Source organism: Balaenoptera borealis (assembly GCF_965194805.1).
Source record: "Balaenoptera borealis genome assembly, chromosome: 13".
Taxonomy (NCBI): domain Eukaryota; kingdom Metazoa; phylum Chordata; class Mammalia; order Artiodactyla; family Balaenopteridae; genus Balaenoptera; species Balaenoptera borealis.
In genome coordinates this window covers 47129284-47147873 of record NC_138870.1, presented here as the reverse complement: position 1 = coordinate 47147873, position 18590 = coordinate 47129284, and the positions used below count along the sequence as shown (strand labels likewise).

Genomic DNA, 18590 nt, shown 5'->3' with positions numbered 1-18590 from the left:
TCTGTTTATAAACTACTGAGTCTATGGTTTGTTGTTATAGCAGGCTGAATGGACAAGGACAGATACAACTTTTACTAATTCACCATGGTGTCCAGCTCTGTCCCCAGTCCCCTCTTCCTTGCGGCCCAGCCTCATCTTAGTACCTGACTGTTGTCCCTGAGTCCTTGTGGATCACAGCCATCCCCACACTGGATATGGGGGACATGATTTGTAGTCTCATCACCTCCTTCTTCTCTTGGTAGATCCTGGAATGGAGGAGGGGTGGGAAGAGTAAAGAAATAAGTACTTTCAAACCCCACCTGGATCCTCAGGCTGTGACTCTCCCTGGAACCCCACTCCCCTGTCCTCGCTTACCCTCTGATGGCTTTCAACCCTCCAGCTTCCACCCTAGGCCACAGAGTCTTCCACTGCAGCCTTGGAGGGCTTGGATAGGCTCCTGTTTGGTCCCAGAGGCTGCCACTCACCACATGTCCCATTGGTTGATGTGCACTCCAGGCCAGCATGCAGAGTTGCTGTGAGAGCTGCTGGCCCCGAGCCCAAGCAGGGCTGCTGCCCTCAGGCACAGCCTGGCCCTGAGCAATCCAGGGCAGCAGCAGCAGCAGCAGCACAGCTCTGCTCCCCAGCATCTCGTTGCCTGCTTCTCAGATCCGGCTGGCTCTGTGCCTTGCAGTCCCTGTGGAATCTCTTGTCCACTTCCCCTTGCTCTGAGCCTGATTCTCTCTGTTCTGTGCGTCTCTGGTTTGGTTCCCTCTGTCGTTCACCGAGTCTCTGAGCTGCTTCCTGTAGATTTTCTCCCCTTGTCTCTGAGTCTCTTTTTAAGGTCCCTGCATTGTAAGACCCGCCCTTTATACTAGCAGGTGACTCACAGCAGGTGGGATTCCCCTCCCTGCATCATCTCCCTCCGTGGGGAGCCCAGGTAAGTAGCCTCAGTTCCAGGGGAAATGAGTCGTGTGGTTGCTGTGGCTGGAGGCCTGGGATGGGACTTATGTGTAATGCTCTCCAGGAATCAAAGTGGCTGTAGAAGGGGGTGGGGGTGGGAGTAACGAATATTTAAATGAATCTAGTCTCAAGTTCCTTCCTGCTTAACCTTTCCCTCATCTTTTTGCCTCTCTAAGCTATATCTTCCCACCCTTCAAACCTAATCTCCTCACCCCCTCCTGCCTGAGTAAAAATCAAAACAGAAGCATTCATTTATCTCCCAATAGGATGGCAAGCTCAGTTTGGAATGAAGTTTGGTTCCCACCTGATGCCCTCAATCTAAGAATAAGGGGGCTTCTTAGTCTCTGTTGGGAACGGTGTTATTTTCACTGGGAGACAATGGACATGAAGGCACTTTGTGAACTGGGAAACTACATAAGTTCAGTATAAGGTATTATTGCTCCCTCACTTCAGGCCTCACTCTGGAGGCTAGGAGGGCTGTTGGAAGGAGAGAGCTGTTGCTAAGAACCATCTGATTCCTCAACCTTAGTGGCCCAAGTTTCCTGGGCTCTGTGGGATTCAGGTGATTTGGGGGTGGGGGACACCAGTGTAAGCAAGGGCTAGAAATCCAACTGAGATATTCCAGCACCCAGCCCTTCACCGTGGCTAGAAAGTCCAGGGTTCTGGGTAGTTGAAGATGCACAGTGTCAATGACCCTGGCTGGTCCTTCAGCCTGTTGCATCCATGGGTAAAATCCGCTGACACTGATTTCATCACCATCCCTGATGCAACATTCAGTGAAACAGCTGAGACTGTGAAGTTGGGCGTGGGAGTGGAGGGTGGTCCAAATCTGGGACTGCCCCAACCCCGGTGGAGGGTCCCAGGACAATCTGGACGTCAGAATGAGGCCATGGATGACCACACAGATGGCTCCCAAAGCCTTTCCAAGAGGTTGATCCTTTTTCTCTGAGAAACTTACCCTCGATAGAGGTCTCCTTTCCCATAGGACTATTCAAAACTGCCCAGTGAAACTTCTGATTCAAATATGACTCTGCGGTAAATCCACCCTTTGGATAAAACATTTGCAGCATCAGAGAGGTTACCTCAGTTTGAGTGAGAAATGGTTTGCCTCTCCTTACACTGGTGAATACAAATGAAATAAGGAAATTGGGGGTGGGGGGGGGTAGGGGAGCTCACCTCACTTTTGTATAATGTCTCCCATGCTTTTCCCACCTCTGGTTCCCATTCTGGGAGCCCTTTAGGATAGGAGATGGAAGGTGAAAAGGAGGAGGAGGAAGTGGAACGCTGGGGGATGGGATGAGAGGGACAAGGGTGAGTTGGAGGCACGGGGCTTTGTTTCACTTCCTGGTGCTTCGGGAGTTGGGTAGGAAGCAAGGTTGGTGGGGCGATTGTGGGACTGTTGTGTGACAGGAACTACTTCCAGGACTAGATCTGACCTGGAGCTGCAAGGAGACCTTGACGTCAGCAGGACCTCAACCGTTATGCAAATTATATTGACAAGCAGGCCTTTCCAGTTGGATGCCCAGACGCCAAATCCAGTTGAAGTTTCCCCAGGTGGTTAGTAATGATGGCTTATATCCAACTCTCACTTTACGCCAAGTACTTAGTTTAAGCACTTTTCATATATTAACCCATTTAATTCTCACAACAACACAATTAGATAGGTACTATCGTTATCACCATATTACAGATGAGGAAACTGAGGTGCAGAGATAAGTAACTTGCCTAAGATCACTATTAAGTGGCCCGAATTACAGTGCAGACTCCAGATCCTGCATTCTCAGTCATTCCATTATATTGGACACTGAGGCAACACTAAGCATCTTAATAAAGTAGCTCATTTAGCCCAGGTATCTCTGGCATCTCAGGCCCTTTAATTCTCACTGTTAAGCCTTTCTTAGAGACCTCACTATGGAAATTTCTCAAAGGGTAGGAACTGTCTCTGTCTCTCAGCACCCATCTTTTTACAAGATTTTAAATCTAGGGACCTCTGAAGTCAGATCAGTTTGAGAGACCCTCTGAGTTAAGGTGTTTTTCTCTCCATCAATGACCTCTGACAAGTCTAGAACCCCTCTGAGTCCTGGAAAACTAAATTCTTGGGTTCTTTTATGAAGGTCTATTTACCAGTCTTTACTGAGAGAGAGAAATGCTTTAAGACTGTATCCTCTATGAGGAATTCCTTCCACCAGAGGCCCTCTATGTGGCCTTTAGAAACTGAGCTAAAATACCCCACAGACATCTAACAACCTGGATCTATTCCAAAGCAGTTCAAGCTCAGAGTTGGACTCCAAGAATCCCTAAGTGCTGACGCTAAATCTGTAAGAGTTTGGGGAAAGCAAATGTCTCAATTTGCTATAACCTGTCCCTCTGAGGAATAATGTCCAGCTCCACGAGCTAGGGGAATTTGATAGCTGAGGGGTCCTGTTTCCTGGAAATATTACCGGCGCCTCTGGGGAGGGAACAATCACAGATGGGAGTTTCAGACGGTTGCCTTTAGAATCGTAGAAGATGCAGCTACTTGGGCCGTGTTAGGAGGCTGCCTCCCGCTTCCTTTTTTCTCTCCCATGCCTGGAAATGATAGGAAATGCCAGCGAGTTTCGGGGGTAACACGGTCGGAGGTGGCGGAGTGCTCACAAGAGCACCACGGGAAGAGGGGGTGGACTGGGCCATACTGGGAATACCCAGCAATCGATTCCCAATGCTTTGCCTTGGGCTCCCCTTATTCTAGTTTCTAAAGCTATCGGGAGCATGAAAGTTCGATTTCCAAGCCTGGGGTTCTCTAATTTTGTTTAAAGAAGGCTTAAAAGAGAAGAGGTTACTTTCTAACAACATCAAACAGGGACAAGGTTTGACTACGTTTGTCCCTACCCGCGCCCCGTAGCTCTTGCTTTTGCCCAGCTCCCGTGTCACACATCTTCTCGCGGGGCCGGCTATACCTGGCTCCTTCCGATTGGCTGAGGTGAGCCCCTAGCCCTTCCTGATTGGAAGCGACGACTGGGAGTGCGCCGTCCTTTCCGTCGTGGAGTTTGGTTGACCCAGAGGCGCGGGGGAGAATTGGGGAAACTGGAATTTCCCGCGGAGCTGACGGCGCTTGCTCTCCCCCCTACTCGTTTTAATTCCACGCGCTCCAAAATATCCGTCATGGAGAAATCTTGGTAATGACCCAATCCCCTTAAGCATCCCGGGAACACATCTGACCCCTGCCCTAATCCCTCCCCTCCCCGCCGCCGGGGGAGAATTATGGGTAATTGATTTTTCTGGTTCCCCAGAGAATTCTGGGTAACTAGCTATTTCCATCACGTACCCCTACCCCCGCCCCAATTGTGGGTAACTGGCCATTCTTATTTTTCCCTAGAGAATCCTGGGTAACATTGCAGAGGATTCTGGGAAATTGACTTCTCTTGTTCTCCCCTCTCAACCACCTACCCCCACCCCTAATTCTGGGAAACAAGCACATTAGCCCCCTCTACCTAACCCCTGCCGCCGCAGTTGCTGATTTTACCACTGATGGTTCAGAGATGAACCAGGCAAGTGAGCAGGCCTGAAGGGAGGTGAAAGGGAAGTCAGGGATTAAGTTAGTGGGGTGGTGGGGAATACAGAGTGCCTAGAGGAGAAGAGGAAGGGACAGCACTTCTCGCACCTCTACCCCAATGCCCATTCCTTTCCTGCTTGTTCATCCCATGCCTAGCATTCTCACATCTTCTGCCTGCACCATCTCCCTCCTGCCGTAAAACCTGGAGCACACTAAATACAAGTACCTGGGCCTACCCCTGACTCAGCTACCTCTTTCCCTTTGCAGGTCAGGATGTCCATTCTAGGTCCACTGGTGTCATCCTGCTGAAGGTTGGGTCAGGCATCCAAAGGGGCTGTGGCAAGGGAGGGTGTGACACGGGTCTAATCTGCTGCCATCATCATCATGAACTTCGAGGTTCTGGACCCCGGACTGGCAGAGTATGCCCCAGCCATGCATTCTGCCCTGGATCCTGTCCTGGATGCCCACCTGAACCCAAGTCTGCTACAGAATGTGGAGCTGGACCCGGAGGGAGTGGCCTTAGAGGCTCTTCCCGTCCAGGAGTCAGTGCACATAATGGAAGGTGTCTACTCTGAGTTGCACAGTGTGGTGGCTGAAGTGGGTGTGCCTGTCTCCGTCTCCCACTTTGACTTGCACGAGGAGATGCTGTGGGTGGGAAGCCATGGGGTAAGGACTGTACTCCTTTGTAATGGCTGGAAGGAGATGTTGGAGGTCTTTTATCTGGTTTTAACCCAAGAACAGGTGCTTTGCAGGGAGCCACTGAGTTGAGGTGATGAAAGTTAGCTGGGTCTCCAAGTCAAGCCAAGAGGAGGGGAGTGGAGGGAGAAAGAGGGAGTCATAGGATCCAGAGATGGGTTACATAGGTGTTCTTTTTCAGAAGGCGTCCCAATTCTACCACAATTTGCCCATTCTATGCTTTGATTAATCTTGATAACTGTACACATCAGTTAGCCTATAACCATCTAAATATAGTCTCTAATGCTTCTCCTCTGTTTTCCATTTTTATAATTATAGAATATTTTCTTTTCTGGCCGTGCCACGTGGCTTGTGGGATCTTAGTACCCCCAACCAGGGATCAAACCCGGGCCCTGGCAGTGAAAGCGCCAAGTCCTAACCACTGGACCACCAGGGAATTCTCTAATTATAGAATGTTTAATGCATGTTTCTGCATACGTTACATGGAATCATTTTGTCTTTGGCTGATTTTAATCTCTCTGGGAGCAGTTATCATTGTTAATTTCTTAAAATGTATCCATATTGCCAATATGCTAGGCAGCCCAAAGATTTTGTAAGAAATAACATGGTATCCTTGGTTTACTAATTTACCTTCCATAGGGCGGGAATTGTTTTTCCATTGGAATGAGTGAATTTTTTTGGTAGTACACTCATTTCAGTAGGCAGTGTCTACTGATAGGCTAGGCCCAGGGAATAAAGCTGAATAAAACGTAATCATTGCCCTCAAGGAGTTCACAGGACAACGAGGAAAACAGACATATGAACAGATAATTTTATGGTACTTTAAAAGAAACTAAAATGTTTCACTTAATAATTATGAATTTAGCATATAAACTAATAAATGCCAGTGTGAAAATACGTACTGGGTGTTGGTGAGCATAGAGGAGGATTAGAGGATCTCCAGAAGGAAGTGACACCAGCGCTGAGTCTTGAGAGATGAGTAGGAGTCAGGTGAAGAAGAGGGGGAAATGCTATCTTGGCAAAAGCAACGGGATAAACAGTGATTCCCAAGATATTACATAGCATGATGATTGCAGAGTGCAGGAACTATAAGCAAGTAGGGTTTACTGGACTAGAAGATGAAGCTGAAGAGTTAGACATTTCTTCAGCCAGTGTTTTTGAGCACCTTTAAGGTGCCAGACCTTGCTCTGGGGTCTAAGTTTGGAATAAGCATTTTAAAAGGCAACACAAATATATTTATGACATATCAAGTGTTGCTTAGAATCCTTAAGAAAAATACAGTGGAATAAGGGAGTTGAGGTATCGAAGGGTGGGAGGTGTTGCTATTTTACATAGTTGGTCAAGGGAAGGGCTCTCTGATAAAGTCACATTTGAGTAGAGACCTGGATGCAGGCCAGGATGTCCATTCTAATTTCCCTAGAAGGGAGGGAGGGAGCCATGCAGATATCGGGGGAAGAGCCTTCTAAAAAACCTCATATGCTATGTTAAAAGAGTTGGACTGATTCTTCAGTCCACTGAAGTTTTTTATCCAGAAAGACAAGGTCCGGTTTGCATCTTAGGTGGAGTGCTGAGGTAGTAGTATAGAGTTTGATTTAAGGGGAATGGGGCAGGACTCAGTGAGGTCAGTGTGCAGGATGTTGTAGTAGTTCACATAAAATACCTTGAAGGCCTGAATGAAGCACTGTAGAGATTTATACATGAGAACAGATTTGAGAAATATTTAGGAAGTAAAATAAATAAGATTTAAGTCAACTACCAGGGACTTACTCCACTGAGTAGATCATGGTACCATAGGGAATACAGTTAAGAGGAATTGAAATGGGGTACAGATGGTGAAATTTTTTTTAAATTAATTTATTTTTGGCTGTGTTGGGTATCTGATGCTGCGCGCGGGCTTTCTCTAGTTGTGACCAGCAGGGGCTACTCTTCGTTGTGGTGTGCAGGCTTCTCACTGCGGTGGCTTCTCTTATTGCGGAGCACAGGTTCTAGGCTCGCGGGCTTCAGTAGTTGCAACACTCGTGGGCTCTGGAGCGTAGGCTCAGTAGTTGTGGCGCACGGGCTTAGTTGCTCTGCGGCATGTGAGATCTTCCCGGACCAGGGCTCGAACCAATATCCCCTGCATTGGCAGGTGGATTCTTAACCACTGTGCCACCAGGGAAGCCCAAGATGGTGAATTTGATTTAGGATGTAACAAGTTTGAGGTTCTCATGGGATATCTAAAGAGAGATATATAGTAGGTATTTGGATGTATAAGTCTGAAGCTTGAGGCAGTGGTCTGGGCTAGAGGAGAAAAGTAGGATTCATCAACTTTAAGATAAATGGTTAAAACCTTAAGAGTGGGTGAGATTATCTAGGAAGAAAAGTAGAGTGAGAAGATAGTGGGCTGGGAATAGCCATGTTTCAAGAGTGGTCATAAGGGTTGCACATAAGGAGAAGATAGTGAGCTAAGCGTCAGGAGAGAAACCAGGAGTGGATGATGTCATAGGAGCCAAGGATGGCATGAGTTTCACATTCTCTCTAGTCCAGCCTGTGACCCACAGTACACATTTCCCAGTTGGCTGGTAGAGATTAAGACTTGTCTGTGGGGACTTCCCTGGTGGCGCAGTGGTTAAGAATCTGCCTGCCAATGGAGGGGACACGGGTTCGAGCCCTGGTATGGGAAGATCCCACATGCCGCGGAGCAACTAAGCCCGTGCGCTACAACTACTGAGCCTGCGCTCTAGAGCCCACGAGCCACAACTGCTGAGCCTGCGTGCTGCAGTTGCTGAAGCCTGTGAGCCTAGAGCCCATGCTCCACAACAAGAGAAGCCACCGCAGTGAGAAGCCCGCGCACCACAATGAAGAGTAGACCCCGTTCACCACACTAGAGAAAGCCCGCGCGCATCAACGAAGACCCAAAGCAGGCAAAAATTAAATAAATAAATAAATAAATAAATTTATTTTTTAAAAAAAGACTGTGGAACATAAGAAAGCCAGCTGGCCATTGGAGGATTAGACCCACGTCCCTGACCTTCTGAGCACTGTTCTAACCAACTGAGCCATTACCTATTCAGCAAGGACATTGTGAGGATAAAATGAGGTAGAGTTTATAGAACTACTTTGTAAAGCATTAAACAAACATAAGATAGTATTATCAGTGTTTTTATCACTAAGATTGGTGCTCAGCCTTATGCCTTAGTCACTGCTAGCCAGAAAGGCCAGGCAAGAATGGAGAAAAACTGAGCAATGTCCAGTCTCTGATTTGTATCTGGGATGGCCTTGCCCCTCCACTCAGGATGTCTCTCATCTTTTTGTCCACTACAGGGCCATGCCACGTCATTTTTCGGCCCAGCTTTGGAACGCTACTCATCATTTCAGGTCAATGGCAGTGATGACATTCGGCAGATCCAAAGCCTGGAGAATGGCATCCTTTTTCTTACCAAGAACAACCTGAAGTATATGGCCCGTGGAGGCCTCATTATATTTGATTACCTGTAAGTGGTTTCTCACCTCTGGAGTGGGAAAGAGGGTCCCTCACAGAGTGGGAAGTCTAGAGAATTGGAAACTTTTGAGACCCTGGCCCCTTAGCTTTTCCTCTCTCGCAGGCTGGATGAGAGTGAAGATATGCACAGTCTGCTGCTGACTGACAGCAGCACTCTGCTCGTTGGTGGGCTGCAGAACCACATATTGGAGATTGACCTTAACACTGTCCAGGAGACTCAGAAGGTACAAGCAGGGCCTGAGGTTATTGGAAGGAATATAAACTGGAAATGCCTGTGATGTGTGTGACCTTTCTGTTCCTTTGGTCTGTGGGAAGAATCATTCTCACTGGTTTCTCCCGCTTCCCTCCACAGTATGCAGTTGAGACACCTGGAGTCACTATCATGAGACAGACGAATCGCTTCTTCTTCTGTGGCCACACATCTGGCAAGGTGACTGACTACGTTCCATTCTTCCTCCCACCATGGGGCTGTGTTTCACCAGATATGTGATTGGGCTCTGCCTTTTCCTCATTTCTGGGGCTGTAGTTGGAGGGTGGGAGGAATGAATTGAGTTCCTACTTAGCCATGTTATACTATGAGATTATCTTTCAGCCTGATGTTTTCTGTTGTAAATGGGTATCTCAGATGCAAAGGGGTAAACAAGAGCTCTCTTTGGGGTCCCATCTGGCTCTTGGCGTCTCTTTTTGCTTTTTTTTATGCTTTAATTGCCTGTATCCTAGAGCCGTAGTTCTTTGGGTAGGGGCCTCACAAGGTTGGGCAGGTGGCAGGTCCTCTTCCTGAGAGCAGCGTCGGCAGATAACCAAGTTCTCTCTTCTTCAGGTTTCCCTGCGAGACCTCCGTACTTTTAAGGTGGAGCATGAGTTTGATGCCTTCTCAGGGAGTCTGTCGGATTTTGACGTGCACGGCAACCTGCTAGCCACTTGTGGTTTCTCCAGCCGCCTCACCGGCCTGGCCTGTGACCGTTTCCTCAAGGTGTATGATCTACGCATGATGCGTGCCATCACGCCACTTCAAGTTCATGTGGATCCTGCCTTCTTACGCTTCATCCCTACATACACTTCTCGTCTTGCTATCATCTCCCAGTCAGGTATGAAGGGGATGTAGGATGGGGTAGGAGGAGTCGATGAGTGAAGGGGAACTAGGCACGAGAAGGAGTGTGCTCCCTGGAATTTGTTGGGGAAAAGTAACCTTTCTGAGGGGTCTCAGGGTCTCACTTAGGTTTGGTAAGAGAGTAGAGCTTTTATTTTCTCCCTGAGTGTGAAGAACACATATGCAAAAAATATAGGTAGAGCAGGCAAAACAACTTTAGAACTGTCTTTTGCTGGGTAGCAAACCTCCCTGTGGTTTATGGGAAGGCATCAGATGGTACTTTCTCTTATCTCTAGGAACGGATTTGGGGCCCATCTTTGCTTGATACCAGGGGAAGAGGGTAGGAAGGGCATAAAAGGATGGCTCCCTTTCATCTTCCAGGGCTCAGTGGGCTTCCTCCTCCCTCCTAGGGCAGTGCCAGTTTTGTGAGCCCACAGGCCTGGCCAACCCAGCAGACATCTTTCACGTGAATCCTGTGGGGCCTCTGCTAATGACGTTTGACGTGTCAGCCAGCAAGCAGGCCCTCGCCTTTGGGGATTCTGAGGGCTGTGTGCATCTCTGGACTGATTCCCCTGAGCCTTCCTTCAACCCCTACTCCCGTGAGACCGAGTTTGCTTTGCCCTGTCTCGTGGACTCACTGCCTCCTCTGGACTGGAGCCAGGACCTGCTGCCTCTTTCCCTCATCCCTGTCCCGCTCACCACTGACACGCTTCTCTCTGACTGGCCTGCTGCCAACTCCGCTCCAGCTCCCAGGTTGTACCTCACATCTGGGCCAAAAGGAGGGAGGGGGAAAGGGCCAAGATACCAGGATTCTCTGCAAGCCCTGTTATTATTCTACTTCTTTCCTGATTTTTGTCTACTCTCAGTATTTTCTTTTTTTTTCTGGTCCCTTGGGGATTGGGGCTGAATGGGCAGACACCACAACCTTCAAGCCCTAGAACTATGCTGCATTATAGGCGAGCACCCCCTGTGGATGCAGAGATTCTGCGCACCATGAAGAAGGTGGGCTTCATTGGCTATGCACCCAACCCCCGCACCAGGCTGCGCAATCAGGTATGTTCAGAGAGGAGAGGGTCAGCCCCCGCCCCACGCCATTGGTGTTTCTCCTGTCTTTATCCTTTAGTAGTTCTCATTAGTTTTTTTAAAATAAATTTTATTTATTTATTTATTTTTGGCTGCGTTGGGTCTTCCTTGCTGCGCGCAGGCTTTCTCTAGTTGCAGCGAGCAGGGGCTACTCTTCGTTGCGGTGCGCAGGCGTCTCATTGCGGTGGCTTCTCGTTGCGGAGCACGGGCTCTAGGCGCGCGGGCTTCAGTAGTTGTGGCTCGTGGGCTCAATAGTTGCGGCTCGCGGGCTCTAGAGCGCAGGCTCGGTAGTTGTGGCGCACAGGCTTAGTTGCTCCACGGCATGTGGGATCTTTCCGGACCAAGGCTCGAACCCGTGTCCCCTGCATTGGCAGGCGGATTCTTAACCACTGCGCCGCCAGGGAAGTCCCTTCTCATTAGTATTTGCTTTTAGTCAGTCAGTAAAGGTTTTTTGAAGCCTACTGAATTGAAGGTACTATACTAGGTGTTAGGGTTCAGAGACATAAAAGATAGGATCCTTGCTCTTAAGAAGTTTAGTGTTTGGTTGGTGAAGATAAGACCTGTGCATAGCAGAAATTATTTATGTTCTATCGTTAAATGCTAAAGGCATGTTAGAAGCATTCAGTGCAAGAGCTGTTTAGAGGGAAAACGGTACTCTGGGCTAGAGTGGTCAGGGAGGGCACACTAAAAGAGGTGGATGTTGAGCTGGAAAGGTGAAAGACGGGTAAGTAGGTAGTAACAGGGGAGGCTTTCAAGATGAGAGAACAGTGTTACTAGAAGTCTCAGAAGGCCTGACAGGGACTATGCTGGAGCGGCTGTTAGTATTAGGAAACAGTGAGAGATGAAGTTTGGAAAGGGGCCGGTTGTAAAGCCTTGCATACCAGTGTATAGCAGAAGAAGTGATGCACCGAAAGGGCCATTCTGGGTGGGGTAGTCTGGTGGCGGCATGCTGGACAGTGTACGTGGGGGAGCCCAGTGTGGCAGCCATCGGCATTGTCCAGCTGTGATGAGGTAGGGTGATGGCAGGGGGAATGAAAAGGAAGCAGTGGATGCTGAAAACCCCATGAAAGTAGAAGGTTCAGGAGTTGGTGATAGCTTCAGTGTTGGAATAAAGGTAGGGGGAAACCAAAGATGATTATACACATCCAACGAGGCTACCTCTTTTTAAAAACCCTAGATTCCTTACCGACTCAAGGAGTCTGACAGTGAATTTGACAGCTTCAGCCAGGTCACTGAGTCACCAATAGGGCGGGAAGAGGAGCCACATCGCCACATGGTCTCTAAGAAATACCGCAAGGTGCTGGGGGATACCAAGGAAGGGGCCCTCTGGGATGTGGGGAAAGGTTCCCCGGGAAGTGGGTCATATGAGAAAGAATTGAAGGGCTCATTCAAGAAGCCTTCACCTATCACTCTGGACTCAGGAGGGAGGTTTGGGGGAAGGTTATGGCTATTGCAAAGATTTAGGGGACTCTGAGGGTGTCTTCCTCTTGCTCAGACTGTTTCTGCTTCAGGTGACCATCAAATACTCCAAGTTAGGGCTGGAGGACTTTGACTTCAAACACTACAATAAGACGCTGTTTGCTGGATTAGAGCCCCACATCCCCAATGCCTACTGTAACTGCATGATCCAGGTAAGGCTGGGTGTTCCTGCGACTTGAACATGTCTACTGCTTTTCTTTTTCTCTGTGGGCCCCCCAACCCCTCGTCTTTTTCCAGATCTCCCCAGCCAAGTCCACTTTGGCCTCCTCTACCATTCTTTCTTGCCCCTCAGCCTTCAAGTCTCCTCTGTGAGCTCTACTTCTTCAGTGGACTCCGGCTCTGTATTCTCCACCATCTCTTAACCTTCCGATATCTCTTCCTCCCTGTACCAGTTTCTGCATCAGATCTCATGCTCTTCCCTCCAGGTGCTCTATTTCCTGGAGCCTGTTCGCTGTCTAATCCAGAACCACCTTTGCCAGAAGGAGTTCTGCCTAGCATGTGAGCTGGGCTTCCTCTTCCACATGTTGGACCTCTCCCGAGGTGACCCTTGTCAGGTCAGCGCCTGGAGACCTGGGACAATAAAAGGGGAAGGGAGGTGGACAGTAGGCAGGGTCATCACTCTGCAGATGGCCACAAAAGAGAAAATAACCCTTTTCCACCAACACACTTCCTGGATTCCAGGGCAGTAATTTTCTTCGGGCGTTCCGCACCATTCCTGAGGCCTCAGCCCTTGGTCTGATTTTGGCTGACTCGGATGAGGCTTCAGGCAAGGGCAATCTGGCCAGGCTCATTCAGAGGTGGAATCGCTTCATTCTCACTCAACTGCATCAAGATTTGCAGGAGCTGGAAGTACCCCAGGCTTATCGAGGTGCTGGAGGCAGGTATGGAATTGGGACAGGAGTAGTTAAAGCCCTCATGATAAGCCCCACTGTGACTTAAAGGGTCTCCTAACTCCCTCGGTGTGCATATATTGCCCTCCCCACTCTTAGCAGCTTTTGCTCATCGGGAGACTCTGTCATTGGGCAGCTGTTCAGCTGTGAGATGGAAAACTGCAGCCTCTGCCGCTGTGGCAGTGAGACCGTGCGAGCCTCATCCACCCTGCTCTTCACGCTCTCCTACCCTGAGGGTAGCAACAGTGGTATACCCTGCAGCTGGGTTGGGGAGGCTCCCCCAGATGTCCTGTAACATCAAGGAGAGGGTGTTGGGGGGCTAACAGTGGGTACAGGGAGGACCCGGAGTGAAGCATCCAGTTTCCCCTCAGATAAAACCGGGAAGAACTGTGACTTTGCTCAGGTGCTGAAGCGAAGCATCTGCCTGGAGCAGAATACACAGGCCTGGTGTGACAACTGTGAAAAGTACCAGCCCACGGTGAGTGGGCTGTTGCACTGGACTAGAGTCCTGCCATGTTGGGGACTCGGCCATGGTCTCATCTGGGACTGGCTGGGTCAGCACCACCATCCAGCGATCTATAGGGAGTGGGAAGAACCCCAGCTGGAGGATGCAGATCCAGGCTTAACTGTTCCTGTCCAGGTTTCTCTCCCTGTAGGCCGCCTGCCATTCCTTGTTTGTTTTATCCTCTCAGATTCAGACCCGCAACATCTGCCATCTCCCAGATATTCTTGTCATCAATTGTGAGGTGAACAGCTTGAAAGAAGCTGATTTCTGGAGAATGCAGGCTGAGGTAAGGATTGAGTCTGGAAACAGGACTTTAGGAGTACTTTTTAATTCCTCCCTCTTTTGACTTCCATATATGATTAATGTTCCTGAGGAATTGGATATTTTCTCCTTTGTGTTCAGGTTGCCTTCAAGATAGCAATAAAGAAGCATGGTGGGGAAATCTCCAAGAATAAGGAGTTTGCTTTGGCTGATTGGTAGGTATTGTCTGTAGAGTGGTCAAAGGATTGAACTACTACTCAGGGGCTCCTCTTGTCACTGGTCAGATCTCCTCAGAACAAATTTCCAATTCTCCTGTCCTGATAGGAAGGAACTAGGGAGTCCAGAGGGCATGCTGATGTGTCCCTCCATTGAGGAGTTGAAGAATGTCTGGCTTCCTTTCTCCATTCGAATGAAGATGACCAAGAACAAAGGGCTGGATGTTTGCAATTGGACTGATGGGGATGAGATGCAGGTTGTTGAAAAACTGGGAAGAGGAGGGGGAATAAGGGAGAGAAGGTCTGGGAATTCCCTGGCGGTCCAGTGGTTAGGACTCGGCGCTCTCACTGCTGGGGCACCGAGTTCGATCCCTGGTCGGGAACTAGAATCCCATAAGCCGCGTGGCACGGTCCAAAAAAAAAAAAAGGAGAGAAGGTCGGGGCAGAAGCAAGGCAAGGGGAAGGTGGAATTTAGCATAGGGGGAAAAAAGGAAATAAGGCCTAGTATTCACCAGTTGTGGGCTTTTCCAGAGTGACTCAGTTCAGTGTTGGGAGTCATAGATGGGCTAGGATGGAAAGAACCCACCCTCGTCCCCCATCCCTATACCCCAAACTCCCTGTCCTCTATCCCCATTCCCCTTCCTTCCTCATCCTTAAACTTAGCTTAGCAGCCTGGGTACCCCCCTCACAGTGGGGCCCAGCCAGGGCAGACGAGGAGCATGGTGTCTATGTGTATGACCTGATGGCTACTGTGGTACACATCCTGGACTCACGCACAGGGGGCAGCCTGGTGGCTCACATCAAAGTTGGAGAGACCTACCACCAGCGCAAGGAGGTGAGTGAGGTAATACAGGGCAGGGACACTCCTGGTGGTGGCCACAGTGGAGTCCCAGGTCTGTCATTATCTTAAGTCTGAGCCAGAATGCTCCAGCCATCACTTTGGCATCACTGTGTCTCTGTTATCTCCACAGGGTGTTACCCACCAGCAGTGGTATCTCTTCAATGACTTTCTCATTGAACCTATTGATAAGGTTAGTTGTAATACATTCCATTCCCCCTTTCATCTCCCTTTTTCTTAGCATCCTCATCCTCAGTGCCTGAGAGAGTGCCAGGCAGATTCAGAGGGAGGGATGGGGCCTCAATAATAAAAATCAGAGCTAAAAATAGCACCTGAGTCCTGTCTTCTCTCTGACTTGGGATAAAGGGAAAAGGGGCATATATGTAGGCCATTAAGTGCTTTTTCTTTTATAGCATGAAGCTGTGCAGTTTGACATGAATTGGAAAGTCCCTGCTATCCTTTATTACATCAAAAGGAATCTTAATTCCAAATACAACCTGAACAGTAAGTGGTACAGTGTAGACCCAAGGGTGTAGGCAATTTAGATTGGTCTTCAGGAAGAGATCTGGGAAATAGCTTGTTAAGATTAGGATTGGCGACCAGTGCTAATATTTCCAGGGACAGTAGAGCAATTCCTGCTCATCAGGCCTTAAATTTGGAATCTGGAGATACTGAGGGTGTCGAGGGAAGAGGTGATGGGGGGGAAGTCTGATCAAAATGGCTATGGTTATGATTTTGAGCCTAACCATTCTTATCCCCAAGCGAAGATCTCTTTTTTTGGTGATGAACTTCTTATTAAGTCCCTTTTTGATGCCTTTAAACCATAGTTTCTCTGTAACTTTATTTTTCTGGATTTTCTAAGGTAAAGTCTAAAGTGAGAATCTTATTCCTTCCTCTCTGTTAACTTTTTTGGGTTTTTTTAGCATATTTCCTGATAATTTTCTGATTTGACCTGTTCCGTCTACCTGCTCTGTCCATCAGACATGATCTTTTTACTCACATGCTTTGATTATTGGGATAACAGTGTAGACCTGGTCTCTGGTAGCCACTTCGGCTTCCCTCCCCTGGTCACTTCCCTCTCCCCAGCCATCTGTCTTCTGGATTCTCCCTTCCAGTTAAGAACCCTATCGAGGCAAGTGTTCTGCTGGCTGAAGCCTCATTAGCACGGAAGCAGCGGAAAACACATACGACCTTTATTCCCCTGATGCTGAATGAGATGCCACAGGTTGGGGACTTGGTGGGCCTGGACGCTGAGTTTGTCACCCTTAATGAGGTAACCAAGACCAAAAAGGGTGGGGTGTTAGAACAGAATTCGGGGGATATTAGGAGTCATAAGCATTTCCCTGATTTCCTTATGAACTCTTCTCATATAGGAAGAAGCAGAGCTGCGCAGCGATGGCACCAAGTCTACCATCAAGCCAAGCCAGATGTCAGTAGCGAGGATTACCTGCGTTAGGGGCCAGGGACCCAATGAGGGTATCCCCTTCATTGATGACTACATCTCTACGCAGGAGCAGGTAATAGGATGTGGAGATGCAAGTGAGACAGACCCTGTGCTTACATAGAGTGCCCTAGAACCCAGGGAAGAGTGGCAGGGGGAACTGTGCACCTCGTTTCCTGGGTCACTTGACCTTTTCTCTATCCCTAGGTGGTGGATTACTTGACTCAGTACTCAGGGATAAAGCCAGGAGACCTTGATGCCAAGATTTCCTCTAAGCACCTCACAACTCTAAAGTCTACCTACTTAAAGCTTCGTTTTCTCATAGACATTGGAGTCAAGTTTGTGGGTCACGGTCTGCAGAAGGACTTCCGGGTCATCAACCTCATGGTTCGGGCGGGGCTCCTTTAAGAGTCTTTCTTTGTGTGTGGGCCCCCCAGGGTATACATTGTGCTTTTGGAAAATGGGAAATTATGGATCCCCTACCTTCAGTCTCCCACTCTTTTATCCCTGACAGGTGCCCAAGGACCAAGTCCTTGACACTGTTTATCTATTTCACATGCCCCGAAAACGAATGATTTCCCTGCGATTCCTTGCTTGGTACTTTCTGGGTGAGTTGTTCTGCCTTGTAGCCCTTGCTGTGCTCAGCAAGAGCATGAAAATGTGTGAGAGGCCAAGGGGAGTAGGTACGACCCTGGGTTAGTGGTGAGAGTTACTGATGGATTTAATTAGCTTCAGTATCCCTTCTGTGCACTAGGGTTGGTGTTTGGCTCTTTCCCTTAAGGGTAGTCAGGTTTTTGTTGTTGTTGTTTATTGGGAGTTGGGGATGTGAGTAGAGGACATGTCCTTACCTTCCTTTGCTAGGCCCCAAACTATTCCACCTCTACTTCCCCCCAGACCTGAAGATTCAAGGGGAGACCCATGACAGTATTGAGGATGCCCGCACAGCCCTTCAGCTTTACCGAAAGTATCTGGAGCTAAGCAAAAATGGCACTGAGCCTGAGTCCTTCCACAAAGTGCTCAAGGGCCTTTACGAGAAAGGCCGAAAGATGGACTGGAAGGTGCCTGAGCCCGAGGGCCAGACAAGTCCCAAGAGTAAGGCCTGGGATGGGACAGGGGAAACTGGACTGGGTGGGTTTTGGTTGTATATGTGAAGATTATACCCACCGTAATAAGAATGATGATGATGTTAATAACAGTACCACCCCAACAGGTTGTAATATAAAGCACTTAACAGTTTACAAAGCACTTAATCCTCAAAGCATTCAGTGAAATTGATTTTATTATTGAAACTCTATTGGTCCTAACCTCTTCTTGCCCAGTTCTAAAATGTTTGGGGCAGGTCCATGCCCTCTTTTCTATTGCATTTTTCCTTCATAAGAAGTGTCCCAGGTGCTTTTTCTCCACTCATCTTAAGAGTCAATGCTCTTCGTTTTGTCTCTGACAGATGCAGCTGTCTTCTCTTCAGTGCTGGCGCTCTGACCTCACCCTCTCCCAACGAACAATTCCCTCTCCCTTCAGTTTTCTGTGGCCCTAGAAGTGGGAGATGGCTTCCCAAGTTGGCTATACCCTGTCTACTTCCAGAATTGGACTTGCTCAGGGTCTACAGATGGTGCTATTAATAGAACTGGAATGCAGCAGAACTGTAGCAAAGGGTCTAGGAGCCAGATTCCTTTTTCATCCTTTGCAAAATAGTGGGCCAGAAACAGAGTCTAGAATTGACCCAGATGGAAAGTAATTCATGTTCTTAATAAATATCCTGGGTAATTAATGCCCAGGCAAAGAAGCTCCTGGAACCAAAACTCTCAGTTTCTAGTTGGCTAAGTACTGAAGTCCCAGACAGTGACAGGATACAACAATAGCTCAAGACCTAGCTTAAGTCTGACTGCTTGAGGGTTGTCTGGAGGGGCCAGCATTTAGAGTCTGGTGGTCCCAAGCAAACCAGCGTTGCCAACATTATTATTGCCGAAAGGGCCTTTGGGTCCTAGACAAAGCTTCGCTGCTGGCTTCATTCCTGTTGACAGCTGAGAAGCATCTGTCTTCCATCCACTCTCCTGTCCCAGGTTTTGTTTTCTTGTTATTTTTTAAAATTTTTGTCTTAAATTGCATGTTTTATAAAATAAAAACAAAAATATTATTGTCA

The 18590-nt window shown here is 48.5% G+C and overlaps 2 protein-coding genes across 13 annotated transcripts in view; one reads left to right on the top strand and one right to left on the bottom strand.

The window, feature by feature from the left end:
- The window catches only part of IL23A (interleukin 23 subunit alpha), a 5971-nt gene extending 1957 nt beyond the window's left edge, over window positions 1–4014 (bottom strand). The window contains exons 1-4 of one of the 12 annotated variants that reach the window (XM_082351126.1): window positions 3876–4014; window positions 1898–1985; window positions 355–824; window positions 144–245 (exon numbers count right to left, since the gene is read on the bottom strand). In XM_082351126.1, the coding sequence (XP_082207252.1) occupies window positions 144–245; window positions 355–626 (374 nt within the window). In that variant the 5' untranslated portion in view covers window positions 627–824; window positions 1898–1985; window positions 3876–4014. The other 11 variants (XM_082351117.1, XM_082351120.1, XM_082351119.1 and 8 more) reach the window with 11 other exon arrangements.
- PAN2 (poly(A) specific ribonuclease subunit PAN2) lies at window positions 3939–18590 on the top strand. Its single transcript, XM_082350907.1, is given in 27 exon segments — window positions 3939–4094; window positions 4739–5137; window positions 8471–8640; window positions 8752–8872; window positions 9001–9078; window positions 9469–9736; window positions 10149–10491; window positions 10695–10791; window positions 11999–12118; window positions 12333–12452; window positions 12726–12854; window positions 12982–13181; window positions 13290–13426; window positions 13562–13668; window positions 13883–13981; window positions 14098–14171; window positions 14281–14428; window positions 14835–14852; window positions 14854–15006; window positions 15143–15202; window positions 15423–15513; window positions 16125–16282; window positions 16383–16526; window positions 16658–16837; window positions 16965–17058; window positions 17345–17542; window positions 17895–18590. Coding segments are annotated over 26 exon segments (3624 nt in total). The 5' UTR covers window positions 3939–4094; window positions 4739–4855; the 3' UTR covers window positions 17930–18590.